Genomic DNA, 27,103 nt, shown 5'->3' on the forward strand with positions numbered 1-27,103 from the left:
AGATGGAAGAAATGTAAGTAGACGAAGTTCTACCAACCGTCCACGTTTTTCCCCCCATCCACCTTCTTATTTAGCGCTTTGGCCATGTCTCTGTGTGCGGTCGGGGAAAAGTTATATTGGTTTGCGTGACTCTCAACAAAAGTGAAATAACAATTGCAACAACAACAGCAAGGACAGGCCGGTGGGAGGGTCCCCAGGCCCCCTTTTACCCACCACAACCACCCAAAAAATGCCAAAAACAAACAGAAGGAACAGCCCAGGAAAAAAATAGAAATAAATTCTAAAGTGAAATTAGTATTTTAGTTATCCTCTGCCTGCTCACGAACCACACAATGAACAATGAATATGAAAAAAATTGAGTACCTGAAGAATTTTTAGGTGGTTCATTCGGGTCGTTGGGTGCTACGGATGGGCGGTGCAACGGAGTGTGGCCGAGAAGTACTCAAAAAGCGCTTAGGCATTGGAGGGGGGAAATTCGAGGAGGGGCACAGCAAGGTGCTTGTAAATTGCTGTTTTGCGGGTTTTTCCAATCGAGAGTTGGTTAGTGAGTGAGTGATAAGCTAGAAAATATGATAACTGAAGGAAGGGCGGCGGATTCTCTGCCATGGAGATTGGCCAATAAAAAATGTTTGGAAAATCAAAATGACTATACTCAAGGTAATCAAGTGCTCGTGTTGATAAATTTGCTTTTATAATGATCTAAGAATTTAAAACTGTTTCTGTAAGTTTATCTATATTTAACCAAATGTTTACCTTAACAAATTATGATTTTATTGTCCTGTTTTTGAACAACTAAAATGTTTTTTTTTGTAAAATCCATTTTCTAAATATACAATTTATTATATTTAAAAACCTTTAAAATTATCCTTACAACTCCAGGAGCAACCCTCGCTGCAACTATCCACAATGAACTGTTACTGGCAGCACCTAACCTTTTGCTTTTTGAATTATTTAGTCGCTTGGCTAGAAAGTTTCAGCTTTCCGCCTTTGTTTTCAATGCAGACACATGCCAAGTGCTTCGAGTTGTTTGATTTGGATGCGTGTATGTCCATGGCCGGCAAACGCCAAATTTAAAATTAAAATCTATTTGTGAGCAATTTGGAGCAGCTGAAAGGGGAACCGCCTTGCAATCTATTGTCAGGCATGACAGGCATGGTCGTATTAAAATTGTGACGATATAAACTTTCATGGTGGATAAAAGGTAGTTAAATTGCTGTCTGGCTGCTCCTTCCCAGGATTTATCTCTTTTGTTTGTTGTTATGGCTGTTTTTCCAGAGAACCCATGCACTGCACATAGATACAAACACCCACGCTCGAGAGCGGCTAAACCGCATTTGGACAAGCTGGGTAAAGTCATAAGCTTTTGTTTTACTAGCCCCACCAATGCGGTTAGACCTGCCATTCCACACCCATCCGCCCTCCGCCATCCCGTGGCCGCTCTAGTCCACTCGGCAATCTCATAAATTGCATGACATGAGTTGCATATACACATATAGAAAGTCCTGTCGCATAAAATATACAAAAGGGCAGCAGCTGCTCTCCCACTCGCACTGCAGTTCGAATATATGCATATGGCCAACCCCTTTGTTTTGTGGGTGGGTTGGGTTGGTATAGCCCCCATACTTACCGATTGACAGTATGCCAGCATCGTTGGGTCGCAGGACGTGCGTAAAGTAGATTTTCAAACCCGAATTATCCGCCATTTGTCTGGCATGCAATTGGGCAAAGTCGGGCTTCAAATTGTTGTAATGGGTCTCCATTAAATAATATTTCGCCTGTCGCGACTCGATCGGGTAGCCGGCCTCATGTGGATACGTAAAGCCCTGCGAAAAGAAAGACCAAAAAATGACAGCAAACAGCGGAAAAAAGGGATACAAAAGACGGTTTCTTTTGGGTGAGGTAGGTTTGGGTTGGTTTGGGGAATATGTTGAGTGTTTGTTTTTATACTCGCACATGAGTGTATATATAAGTTGGGGGGGGGGCTGGGCGAACGGAAGTGGATGCCATGGCCATGTGCAATTTAAATGCAGCCATCGGAGGAGCCCTTGCCCTCCGTCCATCTCCGCGCAGCCCCCGCGCATTCCCATCTCGTCCATTGCCATTCAATTGCATTGCCGAGCGCCCCTGGCGGACAGCAGCCATAACATGCCACTGCATTATGGCGCTCTTCTGATGAAATTATGAAAACCCTGCCCTGAGTCGTCGGAGCTGCTCAAAAAAACAGTAAAAAAAAACAAAAACATGAGCCATGGCGAAGAGGTCAGGGGCCAATAGGGCCAAGGTATTTATTTTCACGAAATACTCTGTGAGAAATGGAAGTATGCATTCTCGGAACGAGCGAGTTGAAGGACTCACGTTTCAATGATCTGTATTGGATTTAAATTCGAATTCAATTTTATAATAATCGGTAGGGGTTTCCTTTTTTGTAACTTATGCAAAGAAAATCAAAGTCCTTAGCTTTAAAATATTTAACATTACACTTTTAGTACTTTCCAAAAAAGAAGGCATTTATTTTCACCAAATAATATGTGAGAAATGGAAGTATGCATTCTCGGAACGAGCGAGTTGAAGGACTCACGTTTCAGTGATCTGTATTGGATTTAAATTCGATTTTATAATAATAATCTTCCACAAAACTATTGTCAGTAGGGGTTATCTTTTTTGTAAGCTTTACAAATTTTATTAAAAAGAATAAAATTATATCAAAGTAACTAATTAAAAGTAATGATGAAATGGTGAGTCTTAGCTATCCTAAACTTGTTTTTATAAGACAGGAAAAAATCCCTCTTCCACTTGACATAGGGTAATCATGTAGTCGTGTAGGCCTTTTGCCTTGGCTTCTCTGACGCCTTTTTTCGTGTTGAAAGGAAGCATTTGCGAAGGTTAAATTAATATTGCATGGTTATGGTTATGACGAAAATGGCTGAGGGTATTGGGGTTCTGGGTATCGGGACATGGGGACATGGGGTATCGGAGATTCGGGGTGTCGGGGTATCGGGGCCGGAGATTGTGATTCCGTTCTCGGATGCTTATGCTTACCTCGCTGCCGCGCGACCAGGAGGCCACGATGGCGTTGCACGCCAGCGGAATGGAACGGGCTCCCAGGCACTGGCGACCCTGCTCGCGTGCCATCTCCTCCAGCTCCGCGTGGGCTCCCTGGCACTCGTGCAGCGTTATGTGCTGCAAGTAGTGCACGCTGGACGATGAATCATAAATCGGCTCGTACTGCCAGCCATGAAAAGAAAATGAACCGGGGAGGACGAGAGACAACGGTTAGCGAGATGGAGATGATGTGCATTGTGGGAAAGATAGGGCGCGCGAGACGGGGATAAATTTTGAATATTTCAATTTGGTTATGCCGAGGCCAAGAGACAACGACAGCTCAGAATGCGGAATACGGCGAGCAGTGACTGCCAGACAAAAGCGGAATTCCAGAACGAACGCGTCACTGCACTTGGCCTTAATTATGCATTGTATTTAATATCGTTTAGTCCTGCACCCCGGCGAAAATGTTTAAAAGAAGTTTCGACTTTAGTACACCCAAAAAAAAAATCGATATGAAAACTAGATAAATTTTACATTAATTAAGATCAATTTCAACTTAATATGTGGCCAGGTAAATGTGAACTGGTCGAAAAGAGTATTTCATGTAAAACCGAAATATGTTTTGCATGACCATATCGATTTTACGGGAACATATTTTTTTTTGTACTATGAAATATTACACGTTATAGAATTTAATTTTTAAAGATTGGTATTTGGAAAAAAATAAAACTAATTGATTAACTCGGCAAAAAATATCGCGATGGCCACGGAAAATTTAGTTAAAATCACAATAAATTCGAACTGTGACTACCCGCGTTAACCGGAGAGACTAAGGGGTATCCGGGTGTCCCTGGATCGAATTCCCTTACCCGGATCAGGTGGTGCTTGCGATTGATGTCCTCCAGCTTGAACATCTTGCACCAGAAGAGCGGCAGGTCGCCGGAGGGCAGCTCCACGTCCTCGTTGCGCAGCTCGAGGACTCGCACGCGCTCGTCGTGCGTGGGCGAGGGCATCGGCATTTGGGCGCGCTGCATCAGGACCATGGGGCGGTAGGGGCGGAAGGCGCGGGCCGGATCCGGAAGGGTGCCAGGACGCACCGAGCCGTGCGGCGGATCCTGGGCGTGGTACATGTACAGCAGGCGCATCGTGTCGTTCTGCAATGGAAGAGCGGATAGCGGATAATGGCGGGTTGAAAAATGAGAAATGTGTAAAAAATTAGTTGCCAGAGGTGGTCAAGGTGGGTTCGTCGAAATGGCGTTATAATGGCGTTGCAACAACCCAGCAACAGCGGCAATAATGTCGTTGCTGACGTGTACACGGATGCACTGTCTGGCTCCGGAAGCCCCCCTGCTCTGTACTCCCTGCTCCCCTTTATTCTGGACAAGGTTCGCCTGCTAAATGAAGTACACATTCGCAAAAAAAGCAGGGAAGCTCGCGCTTCCAAGTTGGGTGGAAGGGTGGCCGACAACAACAGGGCAGGAAGGAAGCAAGGATGTTTGCCTGTGGGCAGACCTGGCGGGGGGAAGGCAGGTGGATGGGATGTTTGGTCAGCTGCAGTCGGAAGCTGAAGTTGGGCATTGTCGATGGCGGGTTAATGGTGCAAATTGCAGCGTACGGAAAACGTTGCCGCACTTCACCCGAAACGAAACTCCCCCTCGACGGAGATGGATTCCTTCATTGTTGGCCACTATCCCGCGATCCTCTTGCGCCCTCCAAGTGACCGCATTTCATTTATTTAATTCCCATTTAACAAATTAATTCGCCGCTGCCCTACTAGTGCACTTATGGGCCACCACCGTTGCCAAATTTCACTAGCCGAGCAGGAACTGTACTGTACTTGAGCTGTCTGCCCGGTGCATTTAGCTGAATTACATTTCCGAGCTGCCCTTGTGCAGTTTTCGGTCCGCAATTGCATCTTTGGGCAACCAATTTACACTTCAAGTGGGTGCCCCCGAACATTCGTCTAGCTCAACGGCATTTTCCCATTTTCCTGCAGGGGGATTTCCACCCCATCCTCACCCCGAGGGTGCTCTCTTCTGGCCCTTGTATTATGCAAGCTCCGTACTGCATGTATTTTTCATTTCCCACGTAGTTTTAATTGGTAAACCCGAAAATTAAAGCAGTCATTAAAGAATCACGGCCTGCTCTATGAGTCCTCCGATTCCCCACTCACCCGGGCTCACCTCTGACCCCCTCCAAACTCTCGTTTGTGGACTGCCATGGCCTCGGGGCTTTTGGAAGCCAACAGTCAGCTGTCATTGTGTGCACGTCATGTCCACGTGTGTGTGCAGCGACACAGCAGAAACAACAATAACAACACATGTAGCACTCGGTGTGTGAGAGTGGTGGTGTGCAGTGAAAAAAAAGAAGGAAAAACGAACGTCGGGGGCATCCATTTGAATTCATTGTGGCAAAGTGCCCATTGTAGCTGTTAAGTGGAACTGTAGAGTACCATGTTCGACAATTGACGGCCCAGGACGACGAGCAGAGCAGTGCAGAGAAGAGCAGAGCCGAGCAGGACTAGTGGGCCAGGTCCTTGTTTCTACTTGTTCATTTTGCCAGCAACGAGGAGACAATACTTTAATTAACAATTCCCTTTTCCCCACTCCTCGCTCCCCCCTCTCTACCACCACCGATCCAAACGAGGCGGAGTGTGTAAAAAACCTGTACAAATGAGTCGGTTGTCCTGGTTGTCCTGGCAAACACTGCGGGCGGTAGCAAACGCGGCGCACTAACCGCCCGGCAATCGCCAGTAACAACAACCCACAATAACAGCAGCACAGCACAGCAGCAGCAGCAGCAGTTTTAAAACATTTGGCCAGGCGACAGAATGACTCCCCCCTTCTTCCATGGGAGGAAGCACAAAAGTCATTAACGCCGAGGCTACCGAAGCTGACTGGGCCTGGACATGGCCCAGATGTAAAAACATGACCACTGTGGCAAAAAACTCAACGGTCAGTCCCCGGCAACAAAGAAAAAAGAGGCCGTCGCCGGTTCATCGCTGCCTCCGGACTCTGGAGTGACCTGTAAATTGTTTAATTTGCGACCTGAAAGGGATTTCGATTTGGATTGCGAGAGGCGGCAAAACAATGGCCGAGCATTGAGGCCCGATGAGAGTTCATCAAAGTGCCACCTATGGTTGAGTGGTCAAAGCTAAAGCGATTGCGGTAGAGCTGGGGAAATTCGAGCTGTAATTATTTAGTATCTAGGAAACCAGCTCCCGTTAAGTGTAAAGGATCGCTGGTTTTGATTTGATTGGCTGTATTCAGATTCCAATGGTTCTAATAGGTTATAGGCTCATGGGATTTTAGTATTTCTGTATGAAGCCATTGAACTTCTGAGTTTAAAATATATTGTCAAGCATCTAAAGTGGCATTTAAGAGTGAGTTCAAACCCTCTTTGTCTGGAGACCCCATTATATTTTGGGAAAGATTTTGCAAAGATTTTTCCTAGTTTTCCGATTTATAAAATGGCTTAGATTATTCTTTATAATTAACAGAGATGATAAAAAATGACAAAGGTACTTTGGAAGGAAGAACTTCATATTTTGAATTAATATCTTATAGGGCTTGCAAAATTAAAGCTCTCAAAGTTTTCTTGCTCCAGGCTAAACATGTGGATTATACTAGAACAAATTGGCTTTGAAGATTTCCTAAACCCCACTACCTACTCCTACTCAACCCATACAACCCTTCCTCGTGCTGGGCATCCCCAGTAGGTAGGAGACCAAGTGTGAAAAAGTGTGCACCGAACTATGCACACGCACGACAAGGACGACGAGGAGGAGTCCGGAAGGTCCGGAAAGTCCGGAAAGAGCCAGGCCGTAGCCAGTGAAACAACAACTGCGAGGCGAAAACTAAAATGAAATGAAAAGCTTCAGCAAGGATTACAACCAAAAATTAATGAAAGCAAACTGGCTGCGGTCATTTGCCGTGGTCAACGGTCGGCCAAGGCTTAATTGCCAAAGACGATGACGATGTTGTGGGCAAGGTGGAGGCGAGAGGCGGGAGGCGGGGCAGAGGAGGAGCAGGGGCAATGAGTGTGGTCAAGAATACAGGTTACACTTTAGTGACTGCTGCAGGGCCTGAAGGACTCGAGGACTCGAGGCTAATTGTGAATGCGGCGGGACTGGAGCTCGGACTTGGACGACTCATTAGAGTGGCTTTGGTTACGGCCCAAAAAACCTGCGAGGGTTGCAGGACTAAGGACACACATACACACAGACAAAGATACAGCCTCGAACGGAACGAAACGAAACGGAACGCTCGGCTGAGCCCGGCTGCCTGGTTAAGTGCACTCCAAAGGTCATTTAACCTCTGACTGGGCAGGTTTTCACTGTTCTCAACGCATTGGGGGTGCTTTCGGCCCCCCGTCGATGATCCAAGGGGTCGGGAGGGTGGTTGAGGGAGGGTCGACTTTTTGGCCCAGTTCACATTCAATTAAGCCTTGTTAACAATGCTGCAGATGTAGAGGGATCGAGTTCGAATGGATATTTTAAAAAAATAATGTTTAGTATACGCCCAAAAAAAATTGATATAAAACGATGATCAATTTGATATTATGTGGTATTTATTTGGTATTGATACGCGGCATCTCAATTTGATGTGTTCGAAATGTAATTTCAAATTTTGAATGTGCTTTACTCCCTCCCACTCATGTAATTTTAAGCGCTATCTCGCTCTATTTCGAATGGAGAGAGTTGTCATATTGCCAGTTTCTCTATTTTTCGAAGACAGAGAATCTCCGTAAAAATGGCATGCGTCTAAATATCACAAATTTACCATGCGCATATCGATTTGATCCCGAAGTATTTCTTTTTGTGTGTAACTAAAAGTGGATCCTTGAAACGTTAGTATCAGATTGCTGGTCTACGTATTTTTATGGTTCTGCATTATCTGCACTATAATGCTCTCAATGGCTGCTTAACGCTTTTCAAACTTTTCGAAAACTGCCTTCATCATTGCTTTGGATGGGGGGCTAAAAGTTCAGTTGCAAATCATTGCAGTTTGTTTCTTATTTTTCTGCCCGCAGGAAGCTCTTGGCTGCTCATTCGTTGCCATTCGTTCACACATTGCACCTTTAAGAGCCATTTGTAGTAGTTGTTAATGGCATTGTTATCCTGGATGCATCCCCCTTACCACCGCCCGTTTTCCTCCCATCGCACTCTTTGTTTTTTGCCCACTCTCATTTTGCCGTTTCAACGCGTTGCCATAATGGGCCAATTGTCCTTAAATGCGGAGCGTGTTCCGCTCGCTAAGTTGGCTCGGACTCTGGCTCAGACTCCGACCGGCAATGGCCGTGGTAATGGCCCTGGCCCTGGTCTTGGCCTGGTCTGGTCTCGCCTGGCCCAGTGGTCAAGTCGCAGTCCTTGGTCCGGCACCGAAAACTTTGTCTGTGCTGGCCCTGTTTAATGTGCACGTAATTGAAATGCATTTACAATTGAATTATAAACAGAGCAAACAAATGCGGCACAGGACTCGCACACATTTACATGAATTCACACTTGAGCGGGGTGGATGTGGAGGTGGGAATGGAAATGGATGTGGATGTGCAAGTGGGCAACTTGCATTGTGCAAACTTTCTGCAGCAGCTGAGCTCAAAACTCGAGGTCCTTCGCTTTCGTTCTGCTCTTCTTTCTCCTTGCTCGGCAATCAAATCAACCGTTCCCCAGAAACCCGTGTCCTTTGCATATGTGTGTGCCTGTCCATCTGAGTGCATGTGCCTGCATTAGGGTGGCTTTTAGGTTTTTGCAAAAATCCCCCAGCTTTTATAAGATGTCTTTACTTCTTCCGAAAAAATAGTTTCAATAAATATTTCTCATACGCAGTGGTGTCTGGATTTAGTTTAGAAATGTAGTTTAGTTTTAAAATACTACTGGTCCACCCTAGTCTGCATACAGGTTACCATGGTCACGTCGGCCATTTTTGTGAGTGCCTGTCGAGAGATCTGGTCTTCTTAGCTATTCTACACTCGCCAAAGCCCATTGAATATCAATTTTGCATGTGGGAAATGGCATCGGAAACTTCGATTCCCATTCAGAAGCGGCCAACTTTGGCCCGACATTTCCTCGATTTCTTGCAGTGTGTGTCAGTGTTTTCTGTTGCTGTGGCATTTATGCCATTCCAGCCATCAGTTGGGACTTGTGCAATTTTCGGAACTTTCTGACAGCTGATTTCAATAACTAATAGGCAGAAGTGGTCAGCCGTCAGCCTCCCCCTGCTGACCCCTTTTGTTGCAGTCTAATTGCCGTGTCAGACTCTGTGATTGCCATCGACCGGAGAGAAATCATTGCACATTGTTGACAGCCACCTGAATCGGAGCCCGACTAGAACTCACACACGTCTCGGGGCCCAGCTGGAGGCCAAGGACCAGACAGGTGAGATCCTGGCCAGAGCAGCCCGGGCGGAATAAGAAGTCATCGCCCGTTCGGACAAATCAAGGCCCAAGAATTTATTCCCAGGCCTGTAATCGTTTTTCGGCACTCTCTCCATCTCGGCTAAGTGGCTTAATGATTTTTGTTTCATTAAATTGAGTCGTTTGAACGGAATTTCGTCTGCCCAAAATGTCTGGACACATTCGGTCCGTTTCTGTTGTTGTTTTCGGTGCAATTGACATTAATTTGATTTATTTATGGTAGGAAGGCAAAGGCCATTTGGCTCAAGGTGCAACTGCTTTTGGCAATTGCATTTAAATTAACAAATCTAATATGGTTTCTACCCAGAGTGCCCGCAGGTGTTGTCTCGGCTCATTCACTCTTCCACTTACTCACTCAGCTCATTCACCCATTCACGTATGTGTGTGTAAATGAAAATGTTGTTTAAGCTGTGAGGAAAATTAATGTTTCTGGTCGGACAAAAGCGGCAGTATTTGAATGCGGAATGCTGGAGAGAAGAGGAGTGCAGCGTAAATTATTGCAGCAAATACGTTTAGAAATACACTTATGTACACGTATGCGATTTGGTAAATGAAACTAAAATTGCCACATATAAGAAGATTAAGACAAAAGTGTAAACAAGACGGCAGCTTCAAATGGGTCAAAAGGAAAGTGCCTGACCAAGCAAATTTGGCTCAAATTATAGATCAAATGAACCGGGCAGGGAATGACACAAAGCCGAGATAAATAGCCGTAAAATATATGCATTTTAAAAGAGAAAACTAAATAGGAAATAAACCACATATAATATGAAAACTCTTGTTACAGAAACTTGTTGAAACTAATTGCTGAAAGCTCAATTTATTAACTGTTTAAATCATTTAAAATAGATACTTGTTATTATCATGCAATTGATTAAGTTTAAGTCATGTCAAAATATTTGATAAAGATTTTTCCGCTTATACAGATATGCACCTTTTGAATCCATTCAACCCACATGAATGTTTCTCTTCGTTCTGGGATTTCTTTTCCTACACACATTTGTATCGGTTTCTTTTTCGATTTTTTCCCTGTATCCTTGACTCCCTCTGTTGCCTAATTCATATTCATTTATTGTGTTTGTGCTGCAGCTGCTGAAAAGCATTTTCACATATCCATGAACCTCTTTTCCGATAGGGGGCAAGAGTATGGTGATGGAGTGGGGTTCAAGCCAAACTGGCATATCCGTTGCTTTATTACATTTCGTTTAGTTTTTGGCCAACTGACCACTTTTTTGCGGTTACTTTGTGTGTGTCCGTGTCTGTATCTGTGTTCTTCGCCTGTCCATGTGTGTGTGTGAATGTGTCTTAGTTGCTCGGACTTTGCGGTTGCTTTGGTCACTAGCGCGGTATTTGGCTTACATCAGAGAGTATGAGCGGAAAAAATAACACACCGATGGGGCGGATGACCAGTCCCTCTTGGCTTAAAATGAATTTACTAACCGAGTTTGTTCGGAGAGTTTACCGAATGAAAAGCGTAAAAAGCGGGGCGAAAAAATGCAAGTTTACTTCGCCATTTGACCATAAATAATATAATAAAATAACTACACAGGTCGGGGCAACTATTGCATACTTTATGGCGTCCAGCGGAGCCCCACAGCCCCACGGCCCCCGCAACATGTGGTCTAATATTTTTATAAACAAATTGGTTTTGCACAGCTCAACGGATGAGGAGTATGGAAGGGTCGCCGCTCGCGTTTGCGGTTTCCAAACGTACATATATGAGCTTTTTATATATTGTGGATTTTCAGGTGGCGCCCGGTGGCTGTCAGCGTTTGCCACTTTAATTACTTTGGCTCTAAGGATGCGCAGATTTCCACGTTTTTTGTGTGTTAGGTCCTGGTCCGGCCGTTTTGGTTTTTGTCCCTCTCCTGTTGCATTTGACAGGCCAGGTTCCCCCCCAATCCTGGGCATATCCTGCTGTGCTGAAAAGCAACTCAACTGGGCTCGTTATTTATGGCCCCCCTCCTGTCGCTCACCTCGAAAAGCGTTTGCCAAAACTCGGACGGAAAAATGGCCAAAAATGCGCGAACCCCGGTCGAGCCTCTCCACTTAAGCCCCTGGAAAAAAACTGGAAAACTGAAAAACTCAAAACCTCACCGTGCCGGCTGTTTTGTTTGTCATTGCATTACTTTGGCCGTTAAATCGCCGACTGGAGTTTAGTATTGCAGTTCCAGCACCCAGAACACAGACTCCGCTTTCCATTTCGCTCTCTCTTTCAATATTTGTCGCTTTAGGGCATTAAAACAAACGTTTCTCATTGCGTTGTACTGGGGTTTGCCTTTTGCTTTGCTTTCGGTTTTTTGGCGTGCACGTTTCACATGCACTTCTAGTGCCACAACACCATCAACATGAAGCCCCCATCACCATCACCCGATGCCGAGCCCAAACCCAAACCCAAGCTCACCCACTCCGGAACAGAAACAACACGGCGAATGCAAACTTCTGAGCGCGAATCGTGAAAATCACAGTCCGAAAAAAGGAGCGAAATTTGGGACAGGGTCGGAAAACGAACCGATCGGGTATATAAACTTTCGCATAAAAGAAGTTCAAGGGATTTGAAATGACCATATGATTTTTTAATAATACCATATGCCAAATCCAGACTAATTTAAAAGGTTTAAAAAGTTGACAAAAGCCAATTTCCAGGAAAAGTAATCATCAAGTTCAAAGAATATTCCTTTTTTTTATAATTTTGTACTTTAAAAATCCAATTTGTTTATTTTTTTCCAAATTTAAATATCATGTAATGGAAATGGGTTTTGGTCTGACTTTTGACATGGTCAACAAACCCCAATTATATTGTTTTTCGGTTCTCATCCTCCGGCAGGACATTCTCCCCAACCAAGGATGACTGACCAATTTGTACCCTACCACTCTTGGATTGTTTTCGGCGATGGGTGCAGCTGAAAATCTGGGCATAGGCGAATCTCTTTGCAGTTTATACATATGTGTTGCTCTGATGTTTCCCCCAGTCTTTTGGTCCTGCGAGTGTGCATTCGTTCGTTGATTCGGTCGCTCATTCGATGCTCGTCAACTCGCAAACTCATGTGTAAAAAGGGACAATGCTGGGTTTTAACTTTAATAAAGCGACTAGGCGGGCGCCGCACTTCAGGACCCCCCGATCCCCGTCCCCCTATAGACCACTTGCCGGGTACCAGGCAACATCAAAATCCACATTTCACTTCCCCCCCCGAATCCCAGCCCGCTGGCAGGACTCGGTTTCTGGGTTCCGGGCTGGTTGTGTACTTGATTTTTGGGCAAAGCGGCAAATAACATTTTTGTTTGGCTTTGACGTTGTAGCAATTGCAACGGTTATTCCATTTGCTTGACAAATATACGACGACGACGTCGCTGGCGGTGTCGGGTTTTGGCTCTGGGTTTGGGTTTGGGTCGGGGAACGTTTAGAACGTAGAACGTAGAACTCCGCCGGAGTGGAGAAGTGGCAGAGCAGCACAGCTCAGGACTCGAAACTTTTACCGAGCCGGAATTATGCGCAATTTTTGTTTGGCTGCGCGGCCAGTGTAAAGTGGTCTGGTTTAGATGAGTGTGTTTGTGTTGCAAAAGAGGCTTTCAGTAGTAGGCAGCGTAGATGGGGTTTTCCAGGGGCTAAAAGTGGCAGCGTATACACAGCGTTTGCCTTTTTTTGGCCACCATTGTGCTCTTCAAAGCAATCAACATAAAACGGTTCGCAAAAAATGCGAAAAACATTGCAAGGCGTAATGAGCGGGAAGCATAAATGAACGAGGCTAGTTCAAGCCCATTTCAGGTTTTTTGAGAGCTTTCCCCTACCATTTGGCTGAAGGTTAATTTCATCATTTTTTGGCGACCACTTGAACCGACCTCTTGCTGCATTAATGTTTTTTTGCTTTTGGTCTGTGCAAAAAGAAGCTGCTGACCACCTTGTGCACTTAACTTGGCTTTTAGTTGGCATTTATTTTTTTTCGGGGCCAAAGGCTAAAATGTTCGGTTCTGCTCTTGTGACTTTGGCACTAACAAAGTGCCAAAGGATTTCCAGTTGGCTGGCCGCCGCACAAACTGAGCTCCGACAAAAAACCTGAAAAATTAAATCAATTTAAATTTCGCTGCATACTTTTTGGCGCCCGGGTTGGGTTCTTTTTGGGTTGTAGCGGGTTTTTGTTGCAGCCCTATTAAATTTTTAAGTGCCAAGCTGAAACCGCAAGACCCGCAAACACCACACAAGTAACCAAACCCCCTCTCTCCAGCCCCAGCCCCCTGACCACTCCACTAATAATTCATTATAAAAGTCACTGCTTTGGTTTTGGTTTTTGCGTTCTGCTGTGACGCGAATCCATAGTTGCAGCACTCCTTGGAGTCCCTCCTCCTCAAGTTGAACAGCTCGAGCTTATGCCGTGACAAACTGCACACATATGTGACCCGTAAGAGGGACGCCTGGGTGATGGGGATGGTGTGCCTGTTGGTGTTCATGTTTATGGCACGATTTTGCACAAAAGTCAGCGCCAGGAAGGGAAATGTCTGCGAATGTCTGTTCCCCAAAATGCTTTCTCTGCGGAATCGCCGGCTTTCCATTAGAGCCCACTTTCTTGTCCTCCTCTGTCACACGATTTTCCCCACCGAGGTTGGATTCGTTTCGAAGAATTCGCTGCTTTGATGTAAAAATTGCAATGGCCATTGGGGTCCTGGGGTTCTGGGGTCCTGGGCACCCCGTGTCCTTAGCCCGCTGGTAAGTGTTGAAAATTACTGTCGACTTGACTTGTTGCCTTTTTGTTTTTGCTTTTGTTATGGCGGGGGGAAACAACAATAACACCATACTATATACATATGTGAGTATGCAAGGACCACCATTAATGGGCAAAAATTACTGTTTACAAGTGGGGAAAACTCCATCTAGCCCCAGACCCTCGGCTCGAGTGCAAGTTTCGTGTTAAAATAATAAACACATAGCAAAAATTGTAGCGCCATGTGCGGATCTCGTGGAGGACGAAGAAGGGCGAGGGGTGAAAACAGGGTCATAATTCCATTACAGAACTACTTCGACTTGGGCCCTGGCCCGGGCACATAAATTATATTAAAAACAATATTTTTACCCGGCTTCGAACTGAACTGAACTGAAGTTCTCTTCACACGGCAAAGTTTTTTGCCCCACGATTATTTTTTTCTCCACTCTACTCCAGTTTTTGCATTTTAAATTGCCAGGACAGCAAAATGCCGTGGCAAGCTTAAACAATTACCACAACAACAACAACATCGGTGGCGGTAGCAACAACAACTGAGAGCGAAAAAACAATATGAAATTATTATAATGACAATTAGTGTTAATTGTCACTTTCGGCGCGGAATGTTGCTTTCGGTCTCTGTTGAATTATAATTTGCCCAGTTTAGAGAAAATTTGCATTTTAAATGAGTTTCTTTTTGTTCTCCCCTCGTGTTGTTTGTTGGCCTAAGCAAATATAATAATAATAATAATAATGCAACATGAAAGTCAATGGGAAATTAAAAATTGTAATCACTCAATTATTATGCACAAATCAAGACAAAAGCTTCAGAGGCCCCTAGAAGTTGAGTTTTCGAAATTGGTTGGGGACTGGGAATGTAATGGAGGCTACTTAATGACAATTTTGTGTACCTTGTCAAATTGAGGGTTTTTATTGGCAGGGAGAAGCCGGACCATAAAGATTTTAATGATTTGCAGTGGGCGTAGGGCAATTAAGCGAGTTTGAGAAAATTTAATTAAAGCCACGACAAAAACACTTCCAGTGTCTATTGTTGGCTCGGATAAATTGAAAACCATTCATTATCCATCCAGAAAAAGAATTGAATGGGTGGAATAATTAAGCCAACTCACACAACGAACGGAAGGAATATTGAGTGATAAATGTATTTCAATCTGTGCATGCCAAATTTATCTGACAGTCGCCTCCTAATCCTTTTGTGATTACTTCAAGCCATAATTTAGCATTTGTCAGTTGTCGTTTAGATTTAAGTGCCAAACTTTGGGGATAACGCAGGAAATCATTAAAAATATTTCAATGAGTTGGAATTGACCGACGCAGAAATGGAAAATGGAATACAGACAGAGACGGAACTTTACAATTTCAACTTTTTTGTGTCCTTTTTTTCCTTCCATCCACTCGCATTAGGCAAAGTTAAGGAAGGGAAAATAAAATAAAAAATCAGAGCTCTGAAATCAAATTGAAATGACGCACTTAATGGCATTTTATGGTTTATGCGCAGTATTATTATTCCACCTCTGCAACGCCCCTTACCGCACTTTTATCTCTATACCACTCACTTCTTACCCATGTTTGATTTCTTTTCATAGATTTTCTTCCGAAAAGTTTCCTCCGTTCGCTTGCAATGGGTCAAGCTGGTGGGTGGTGAAAGAAAAAATAAAGAGGGAAAAGGCCAGTGACGTCATCTCTCGACTGCGGTCTTGACTCTTTTTGGCCAATTGGTAATTTCGTTATTAGTCACGCTCTTTGCGCTTCATTAATGTTCATTACACATAAATGAACCCACATCGATTGATATTTTTCAACTTCGTCGTCGCCGCCGTCGTTGGCGGTTTTTAGTGGCTGTAATTTTTGTATTGTGGTTGACGTTTTTGCGGTTTTCCTCCCCACCCCCTTTGGTTTTATAGGAAAAAACGTGCGTGCATTACCGGCCCTCTCCCTCTGCCAACCCCTGCAGTTTTATTTATTTATGAACCCAAAAAGAAGAGGGAGCCAGCGAAAAGGGTTGCTCGCTTGGCCAATTTCCTCCGACTGATACAATTAATTATATAAATAAACATTTTTATTTATATTTATAGGAAAATTGGTCGAGACACAAACTTTGAACTTTCCCCGAGATCAAGCCCTCCGCACATATGCTCTGTATCGAGTATCCCCTATACCGATAGGGGTTGCTCCACGGCCAGGGAATTTATTGTACACGCTTAATTGAACACTGGCAACTCGAAAGGTTGAGCAGCTGATTGACTCCGCCCCCGAGCAGCCTTCTCCCATTTTTTATTCCATTTTTTATGACCTTTCGCTGGAAAATTGTGGGCCGCGGGGTTGTTGGTGGGTAGAGCAAAATTCTTGAAATCGTTGAAAGTTATTTAGAATAGGATTTTATATTACGAGCTTAAACAGCTGGAAATTTTTTATTTTGGTATATTAAAAATGCAGGCTCTGCCCGAGTCCTTCTCCTGGCGAGGTTAATTTTGGGCATTCTTATGGGAAAATGGGTCAGAAGCGGTGGGGTGAGCTAAAATGATTATGCCACTTGAGCGCCTTAGACTGATAAATTCATATGGCTGGCTTCGATGCGCTTTGAAGTGGCACAAAATCGAAAAAATAATATGTGAAGGCCGGGGGAGATTAGATTTAAAAGTTTTGAAAGAGGATCAAATATTGAAATCGGCTTAAATGGTAAACAATGAGAGGGTACTCGAAAGGGTTCGAGTCTTTTTCATGGAAAACAACGAAGAGGTAATTTTGTTCTACAAGGACAATAGGAAAAATTATTTTTTCTACATCGCAAGTTTCTGCTGCAATTTGCACAATTGCCGCTCATTAAACGCGAAAAGAAAGTGGGCAGAAGTTGTATTTTTTAGGCGGCGGCTTAGGGGTTCGGTGGAGCTGCTCTTGGAGAAACGCAAACAATTAATAAATTTTTAAGTGCATGGCAAATCATGCTCCGCACGCTGACCTCAAAGTTCTGGACAAACCAAACTCAAACCTTGCAAATGGCTCTGCACACAATACATTATTAATTTTCACCAACCAACCCCCACCCCCCTCCGGATGCACAACAAACAGCGCTTAATTTGCCAAATGGTTGCTTCTGCTTTTCCAACCCCCCTCCCCCTCCTACCCACTCTACTCCCCTACTCTATTGCACTTAATGCAAAAAACTGCAAGTTGTAGTTTACTTTTTATTCATGGGACAGCGGGGGAGTTAGGAGGGTGGAAATGAAGGGAGCGGGCCAGATGCAAAATACCTTGCCCAAAATGGCGCAAAAGCGGAAATCGGCGAAGAAGTTAGGGGAAAGCACAAAAGCAAAGCCAAAATGGGGAAAACTTCTTATGCGAGAAGGAAAAGAACGATGGAGTTTTAAAAATTAAAATAAACCTTATGATACCTAGTCTAGCTTGTTAAAAAATAAATCTAGAAAAATTTACTCTGCTTAAATCAGATCAAAATATTGTGGTTCTCTTTATGCAAATAAAACTTCTCAATTTAAATATGTAATGATATTATGATAACTGATAACAAAATATTATATTTCCCTTAATTTAAAGAGCAATAAAGTTTAAAGAATATATAATTCCTATACTTTTTCGGTCTGACCGCGAAAGTATAAATACTCCTTGGGATTCTAGGGTACTAGGATTGTACAAATAGTGGCAAAGCTGCCATTCCCCTTCCGAAACTCCCTTTATCCACTTTCGGCTTCAGAGTAAATTGTAGCGGCAAACTTAAACGAACTGCGTAGAGCGGGGTCAGCTAAAACAGAAATTCATTAAAACTTTGCATTGTGCTCCAAAATTGCCCCACAACAAATGCTAGCCAAAGCTGTACAACAACATTAAGTACTGGCTTATTGCAAAATAATTTGTCTAGGGCGATTTGGCGAAAAGATTTTTCCGGGAACGGTGAGGGTGAGTGCCCAATCCCCGAAATTCCCCCAGTCTCTCGTCCTTACTGTGTCGCTGATGACGCGACAAAATCCAATTAATACGCTAGACAAATAAAATGCTCCCTCCCACAAAAATATCCTAAGAGCCTGGAAGTGGGAAAGGGACTTGGACCGTTTAGATAAAGCAATAACCAAATGTGTCTACGAACAAACACACGCGACTCTGCATAACATTTTTCGCCCACTCCGCTCGTTTGGGTTAGTCAAACTTCAGGCACACTATATCTCAATATGTGTATAAGGTTTGCGGTCGGGGGTATTCGGTCGGTTCCCTTTAGTCTTTGTCGCCATGTCTGGCATATGTGTCCTTTGCTCTTTCCTTCTCGGCAAGTATTTGGGTGCTTGCGCCACGCGCTTTGTTTACTTAAGTTAACCAGAAAGTTTTCTTTAAGATTTACGCTTAAGTTATACGTGATAAAACTTGTATCACTATGACTTGGTCGCCCTCCGCCATTTCCTCTGCGATATCTGCGGCTTTGATGGAGTGCTTAGAGGTGGCTGGCGATGAAGAGATTTGGCAGCTAATTGCACAGCCAATATGAAGCGATTGGAATGGCCAAGGAGTGCAGCTAATAAGCGGCAGCAGGGCTTAACGGTTCGAATGCAACCCCTAATCCGCAATCCCTAATCTTTGGCCCTTGTTTTTCTCGTCTGGGAAAAAGGATACAGCCGGGGGGCTGATTCCGTATGCTTAGCATGCCACAAATTTCACTGTTTATATTTGTTTAAGGTTATTGCCGAAGCTGAAAGCACTGCACAGAAAGACACATTTTTGAAAAGTGGATAAATGGGACTAAACGGAATAACTCTTAGGGCTTTTATTTTAAGTGATTCATTTTCAAAAATGTTTTAATAGATAGTATTTTTCAAGAAATTAAATCTTTTTCATTTTTCTGTTAAATATATATTTACTTATGTTCAAATTCAAGTTGGTAATCGTAAATTTATAATCCCTTATCCTAAATCCTATACCTAAAAAAGAGGTTAATTTTTGGGTAAATAAATTAAAATATTTATCCTACAATTAACCTCTTTTTTTTCTCTGTTTAGCCCCCAGAGTTGCTCCCCCCGGGAAACTGAGAATCACTTGAGTACTCTGATGGCAGCCGCTTATATCATCGGAGTTCTGGTGGCGGCACTCTGAAACTTTTATTAACATAAACTATGAGTCGGGCAGGACTTCTCGACTTCACCCCCGGCGCTGGCAGAGGGCATAAATTTCACTCGGAGCTGGCCAAACTTTGACCAGTATATCTATTAAACCGTTGACTCTGGATGGACTGAACTCACCGTTATGGCAATATCGTGACTGGGGTCGCATGTGTCCAGCTTGCGTCGGAAGCGAAGGACCGTGTGCGTCGCATTCTCGTAGCCCAGCATCAGCATATAATCCTGCGAGGGATCCACCAGGGGCTCGGGGTCTCCGTTCCGTGTGACGTGTCGATCCTGTAATTAAATGCAGCGAAAGCGAACGGGGATTAATGAATGGAAAATGCGAGAAAAATGTGAGAAAAATGCTTAATTTACTCAGAGCTTTTGCATCTTTGTGGAGATGCTCTTTCTGATATATTTTCATATCATTAAGCAAAAAGAATCCCCCGGTTTTCATTGCTGACTCCCCCAGAAAGTGCTCAACTTTCCCAACATGCAAGCTCAAGTTCTTCGTCCACATTTGGTATGTATGTACTCTTATTTTTCTGGATATTTTTTGGTAAAATATATTTTAAATTTTGTACTGCAGCGGCCCTTGGCCTTCTCCCTCCTGCTTAGCCCTTGCGCTTTTGGCTTTTCCAAGTGTTTTGACAGAGTTGCCAAGTTTAAAGTTCTATAAGTAGTTTTGCCCAAGACCAAGGGAAGAAGCAGATGAGCAAAAACCCTTTTTCGGTTTAAAAATACAAAAATTTGCTCCTGCGTCGAGAAACCCCCGAACCCCCTGAACCCCTAGTTTTCCTTTCTTCTCTTCGATTCCTTTGCACATGTTGGCCGGCCTCGTCGAACACAGAAGCCAGATATCCGTGGGTGTATGTAAATTCTTATACATATAACAACATGACCCCTGTCTGCCTGCTCAATATTTGGAAAATGTTCTCTCAGCTTGTTGTGGCTGAGTGCTGGGTGGTGGGCGATGGGAGGTGGGTGGCTAGGTGCCGGGTAAAAGGATTCGGCTTTTCATATTGGCAGTTGACTGCAAATGGGCGTTATGCCTGCCATCTTCCCTTGTCATCCCCATCTCCTCAATTTCTTCTTTCCTCTTCATCTTTTTGTTGTTTGGCAAAAATTTTGATGATGTTGGCAAAGTCAAAAGTGAAGTGGGGAGGGAATGGATGTTGGAGATTGGAGATTGGGAACCTCTTTCCGACCTCCGACCGACCGTAATGGAAGCTGATGGAATTCGGGGAGAGTTGTCTTCAATGTGGATATTTCAAAAATTTTATTGATTTAATTATTTGTTTTCGTATGTAAAACGAAGCAAGTGCCTTTTTCAAATATTCACTTTACCTTTGGGTCGGTCGAAACATATGTATAAAGGTTTATTTTGCTTTTCACTTTGGTTAAATTTGATTTTAGGCTATTTTCAGCTTATCAAATCTGTAAACCTGAAAGGTTAGAGAGTTGAAATTACTTTTGGTTTACTGAACTGTTTGAAGAGTGGCTAAAAATCGAGATGGTCATTCGATTTGCCCATTTTCCATTTGATAATTTTGCTCTATTCATTTGGCAGATTGCATTCTCCATCATTTACAAGGAAACACGCAGCTGGTGGTCAGTTTTCTTGCCACCCTCAACCTTCACCTGAACATTTGATTTATTTCCGTTAATGCCCCATCTTTTATCACACTTAACAGGATGTGCACTTTCCCAAGCTGCTTTATCCTCGGCTGACAGATTATAGCGCATAGAAAAAAGTTATCCATCTGTCTTACCCTCGGCTGGAACCCCCTGCTCACCATTGAATAGCAAAATGAGCGTTTTCCATCATCTAATTACATCGAAAATTTCCCACAAACACACACACGCAAGCGGAGGGACTGACTCACCCACCCACACTCTTACACCTGAGGCTGTTGCAATTAATTTGCCCCAATTTATATCATCTGGATCCTCTGCTGCGTGTTGTTGCCGACCGAATTACATGCCGGCATTTAATTAATCATATCTCAGGCCCTGCGCCATTTACCATTTGCCATTTTAGTTAGCTAATTAAAAGTTTTTTCCTCTCTTGCTTCGCCGTTGCTGTGGCGAAACATTTAACATAAATTTTGTAGAAATATTTTCCATCTATGGTGGAGATAATAGACCCCCCATCCCCACTCTCTCCCCTCTCTTTCTGTCTATTTGCTGTCCCTTTTTTGGGTAGGTAATCTGGGAACGCATAATTCAAGATCGCAGGCGCGCAGTTCCTCTTCCCGTTTTGCCTGTTTTGCACAGTTTCCTTTTAATTTTACATTATCTACCCGAACCTGCACACACACACTGTCGCACTTTCGCACATAGATTCATACACATAGTCATACCTTGACATGTTTCTCGCTTATCTAGAAAAAAAGAGAGAGAGACAGCGGCAACTGACGGAAATTAAAAATACGCGCTGCAATGTTGCAAGCACCCAACATGAAGCGACGTTATCAAAATCTGCGTGTGCGTGGGCGTGGTCGATGGGCGGAGGGGTAAGAGGGGTAAGAGGGGGGCGGACAGGTTACCCAGGGTCGTTGAGGGGTAATTATGCAAAAAGGGAAGGCGCATAAATTTGCAATATTCTTGGAGCTGCTCTCAAATGCCAACGACGTTTAAACTGCTCACAACTTTCTTTTATAGGTGTGCGTGTATCGTTGTGTGTGTGTTTGTGTGTGTGCTGGCAGCACAAAGACGTCGGAGAAGAAGCAGAAATGTCGCCAATGTCGACTGAAGGAAGCTTTAGGAGTACATTTGTTTTCTAATAAGTTATATGATCACTTAAGAACTGGTTCTTATAAGTATGCTACATATTTGAAGACAGCTAACAAACTAAATATAGTGGCGTAAATAGTCGATAAAATTTTAATTTAATAGTTCTTGATCATTCAAGAACTAACAAATCTTGAGAGCAATATTAAAATAATGAAATGCAAAACCTTTATTGCTTAATGCCTTATATTCGATAAAGTTTTATCCTATACTTTTTGATCATTCAAGAACTAAGATTTTTTGAGAGCAATTAAAACCATCACTTTATTAAAGTAATTGGATACTAAACCATCTTTTGCGAAAAGTGTATTCCCCAAGGAACCTGAGTCAAAATTTAAATTTCTCACTTTCTTTTTAAGTTGCATGCCACGTTGACTCGGCTCTCTTGTTGTACTTGTCGCGGGTCCTCGACGCTGCGTTTCCCCACTCACCGGCATCTTTAGCTTCAGCAGCTCCTCCACATCCTCCTCCACCATCCACCATCCGGATCCCGTTCTCGTTGTCGTTGTCAACGCACACGTTTTTTTAATTGCTGAAATTTTATCACACCTTCATGGTTCGCAGGACTCGTAAATTGTAATCCTTGCGCGGCGCTCGCCTCGACGGCCCGACTACTTCTGCTCGAGCAGACAGCTCTGCAGCTCCTTGCCCTGGTTTGGCCTTTTTGCGATGTTGTCATTAACGTCGCTGCCTCTTAAGCATTTAATAGCCTTGTCAAGACTTTAATGCCTTTTAGCCGGAGCTCCTCTTCTAATGTGTGTGTAGGCGGCGGTGGCAGGGGGAAATCAATAAAAGCAGCGCACAAATTAAGCACCTTTTGAGCTTTTCCCCTTGCCAGTTGGTTTACTTTGCTTTTCCAGGCCGCAACGTGAATTTAATAGGATTATGCAGCAAGGATGTGCTGGCAGGGTGAGGGAGAAAGGGGGCGTTTCGCAAACTTATGCAAAGTCCTTCCACTCCTTCTGCTGTGTCGCTGCATTGCCCTTTCCCCCAAACATGAGCCTAATTGTCCTGATTTTCGCCTGATGCGAACTTTTCACACTCCCATTCGCAGAAAGGATTGGAGCGGAGAGGACCGCCGCCCAAGTTTTGTTATGCCAAAAACAAACTTCGGCAATTTATGATAATTCAACGTCAGCTGGGACAGTTCAGTGAAGTACATAGAGGGGAACCGTCATCACGGCAAACTGAGCTCGACTCCGCTCAAGTCATCTGAACTCAGCCGAACTGACAGCTGGCTAGCAAAAGCCTTAAAATATGCTCGAAGCACACATTAAACTTATTGCCAGCCCCCTTCCATTCGCCCACTAATGCCCAGCATCGTGTACAGATTTACTCCGGAGCAGACGTACAGCAAAAGGGTTGGTTCCGACCCACTCCCACTACACATATCACACCGAATATCAAAATGTTAGCTCTCCTTTCGCCTTTACTAATATGTGCCTTCGGAGAGTTGCCAGCAAAGTTCGGCGGAGTTTTCACGCCTTGAGAAAGGTTTGCAGTTTACGACAGGTTCCTATGATTTAGATGGAGCGAACTCTTGGGAGTTCGAAGGGAAAAGGAAAAAGGATCGCAAGTGAAATGCTTGGAAAATAAATAAATCAGAAAAAGAAGCAAAAATAATATTGATTTCGTAATTTCCAGAGAACTATTCGAGCCCACCTCTGTGCGCAACGCCCCTTCCTGCTGCCAACTGTCTTAGCTATCTATTGCCATTTGCCAGTGCCAAAATTGTATGCAGCTCACCCACTCCCCTCTGAACCCCCCGCACATCCTGTTAAGTCGGTGGCATTGTAAATTGTTTTCCTGTGCACTGCTTGTCCTTCCTTTCCTGCCCCATTTCCTTGCCTGCCAGCCTGCACTTGATGTATGCTACAGGAGCTTCTTTGGAGCCCCGAGTTTTCCTGCTCACACACACACAGGCACTCACACACACTCGCCCGCGCTTGTTTTGGCTTAGGAATTGATGGCGTCGCCGCCGTCGTCGTCGTTTGATGCCTTATGTACATTTGATTACGTATCCGCCATGTTGCCTGCCTATTTGCCTGCAGGAGTGCACAAAGTCTGTAGCTGAATTTCCTCTGCTCTCCCTTATGTCAGCGCCAAAAAGAGAGCGCGCCCCTGGGCAAAGTCATCAAGAAGCGAAATCTCCACCCAGAATCAGGCTCCATCCAACCCAAGAACAAGCCCAAGCACAAGCCCAACCAATTCCAATTCCAAATCTCTCATACCATCCTCCCAAAGGCTGATAATGCTGATGAGTAGTAAGAACGGAGGCGGGGCAGGCTGTCTGATGATATTGGCATTGGCAGGCGACTTCAGTTGGCTTAAATTACCGCTGCGAGCAAGTATATCAATTAATATAGTTAAAGTGTGTTCAAGAGGGGGCGATGGATGGAGTGGAGCACTTTGAGTGCCTCAGCCAAAAACCAAAGCAGCTACAACTCGATGGAGAAGGGAAGAGCGGCAGAGTGAATGACAGCAATTGAACGAGTTAAATGTTCTTCAATGGTCATATTACATTAAAACGTCCAGTGATTATTGCCCAACTAAGGCCGTATGAATGCATGCGATGGCATTAAACACATATAAATTAGTCCCTGCCATTTGTCGACACTCCCCCCGATTCTCCGATTACCCAATGTTCCCGCCTCAGCACTTGTCCGCTGATAACTGTTAAATTCATTGATGCATTAAGCAGCGTTGGACAGCCAGACAAAAAGTGGCATATTAAAATGATTAAAAACGGGCAGGGATGGGGTTGGGGATGGTGGGGTTGGGCTGGAACGTGGCCGAGTGAAATGCAGCTGCAAACAATCAAAATCAAAGTGGAGCACAGAGCACAGAAAAACCGACATCCGGATTAATGGAAGTGAACAGTGGACATACGAAAAGTAGTCCAATTGGGTAAAAGCGATTTCCCTAACTTATAACTGTGAAAACTGTGAATTAAATGGCGTGTTCAGTCTAAGAGCAATAAAATATACAAATTATTTCAAAGTTAATTAAGATTCTTTTGTTTATGCTTACAAATATATTTTAACAGCTTTAGAGTACCCATTAGCAGGTTACTTTGACTTATTTGGGGCCGTTTTCTCATCCGTTTGTTAACTTTAAAGTAGAGTTTATATTATGAAATCGTATGGAAAATCAGAGTTCAAAGCCTCCTTTAAATTTAACAGGTGGATGAGAAAACGGCCCTTAAAACAATGCCTTAATTGCGTTATTGGCACAATTTCATAATGTTGCATTTAATGGCCAAAAAGGAAGAGATAATTTCATTGTTGCTCTAACCCCTAATTGGACAGCACTCATCAAAGGGATTCTTTAATTTTCAAAGTCAACGCTTGTTTAATTTTCCACTTCTGGGACCGCTCCCCATTGTTTTTTAGCACTCTCCTATCCGCAATCTCAGTCGCTCAGTCGCCCCGAGGGGGAACTTGATTTGCCCATTTGCATTAAACAATTTCTCGAAACCCAACTGGCAAACTCTCCACTCAACTCGACTCAACTCAGCTGAACTTGATGGCTGTCCATAACCAGAGGGGTGGTGACGTAATGGCAAGGGGGTGGCAGAGGGGGGCAAGCAACCCTTTTAACTAGTGCGCTCAATTAATGTCATGTACACAACCCACTTAGCTAGTCCCCACTGTACTGCGGCGTCATCATCAATGTGACATACATATCAAAAAGGCAAATTCAATTAACAAACTTTGCACGTCACTCAAAATTAACTCTAGGGCGTTCATCCAGACACTTTTCCCCAACCCCCAATCCCCAACCCCCCTGCCCATTATCCCGAATGCCACCCTGTGTTGACAAATACCGCAAAAAAAAAAAGAATTCATAAAAAAAGAAAGAATTATGAAAAGAAACAAAGGAAGCGAGATAGAGCGCGGCAGAGGAAGTGACTATTTTTTTATATATCGCTTTCAATTGTCCGAGAGTGTGCCGCCCAAACGCTGTTGGCCCGCTGCCTCCAGCCACGCCCACTCGCCTGCGGATGCGGATGCGAGTGCGGATGTGAATGCGGATGCTGACGCTGATGATGGCACTCTGCTCTTTTTTGGGGGCGGGGCCGTGAGGAATAGCCCAACGCATTATACAATAATGCGTTTTTATAGTAAAATTAAATTATAAAGACGAAAAATTGTATTTGTCATATTGTTAAGCTGACGTCTGTCAGTTTTTGTCTGTGTCTGCGGGTGTCCCTTTTGCAGCTTTTGCAGTTGCGGTGGGAATGGGTGCTCATCTGATACCGTGGAAGGTCGAAGGGTTGCTCCTGCTGGGGCATACAGGATATGATAGTAAGGAAGCCGTGTGCCAACCGGAATTCCATTAGATCTACCGAATAATTCACGTAATACCATAAGGATATATAAACAGAATGTGAAGTGCACGAAACCAAAATTACTCATTATCCTTCATAGCACTGGAAATAAATTAATTACTTTATATTAGCCGCAATAAACTTAATAATTTCCCTGGTTATAGTGTAGAATTTGATCCTCAAACTTATTTTAATTTTAGTACTGGGTACTTCTATCGTTTATCACTCAATCCACTCGGCGGACAAATCTGTCACCCAGTTTGAACATTGAAACCACTTTTTAAATGCGATCCGTAACGGCTGCCATCGAAATCTGTTGAATGTATCTCACACTCAGGCGGACCCGAAAAACTAAAAGCAAATTCAAATAAATTTCCAATCCCCCAGTGCATTTTTAGCTCTCCAGCCTGTTTTGCGTGGGTGGTGGTGGGTTGTGGGTGTGGGATGGGTCGGCCTGTCTACGTGTCGTTTAGCATAAAGGGGAGGGAGGTGTTTCGGTGATGGGTGGGGTGCTGCCCTTAAGGGCTGCATTTATGACACTCCATTTGTCAAGCGAATGAACGACGGCTGAATGAGACGAAACGAACCAAACGGAATGGTTGGAAGTGAAATGGAATGAAAGTGTGTGAAACCGAGAGCCCGAATTGAGGGATTGGCATCGAGATGTGTGTCCTGGGTGTCCTAGGATGCTCCGTCCGCCTTCC

The 27,103-nt window shown here is 44.0% G+C and overlaps 1 protein-coding gene across 1 annotated transcript in view; it reads right to left on the reverse strand.

Annotated features, from left to right (window-relative positions):
* The window catches only part of olf413 (DBH like monooxygenase olf413), a 109,411-nt gene that overhangs the window by 17,545 nt on the left and 64,763 nt on the right, over positions 1-27,103 (reverse strand). Inside the window, exons 3-6 of the mRNA XM_017148753.3 lie at positions 19,415-19,570; positions 3,915-4,199; positions 3,040-3,225; positions 1,628-1,823 (exon numbers count right to left, since the gene is read on the reverse strand). Coding sequence (XP_017004242.1) covers positions 1,628-1,823; positions 3,040-3,225; positions 3,915-4,199; positions 19,415-19,570 — 823 coding nt within the window. The remainder of the gene's footprint in view (positions 1-1,627; positions 1,824-3,039; positions 3,226-3,914; positions 4,200-19,414; positions 19,571-27,103) is intronic.

The sequence above is a fragment of the Drosophila takahashii genome, chromosome 3L (genome assembly GCF_030179915.1).
Source record: "Drosophila takahashii strain IR98-3 E-12201 chromosome 3L, DtakHiC1v2, whole genome shotgun sequence".
NCBI lineage: Eukaryota > Metazoa > Arthropoda > Insecta > Diptera > Drosophilidae > Drosophila > Drosophila takahashii.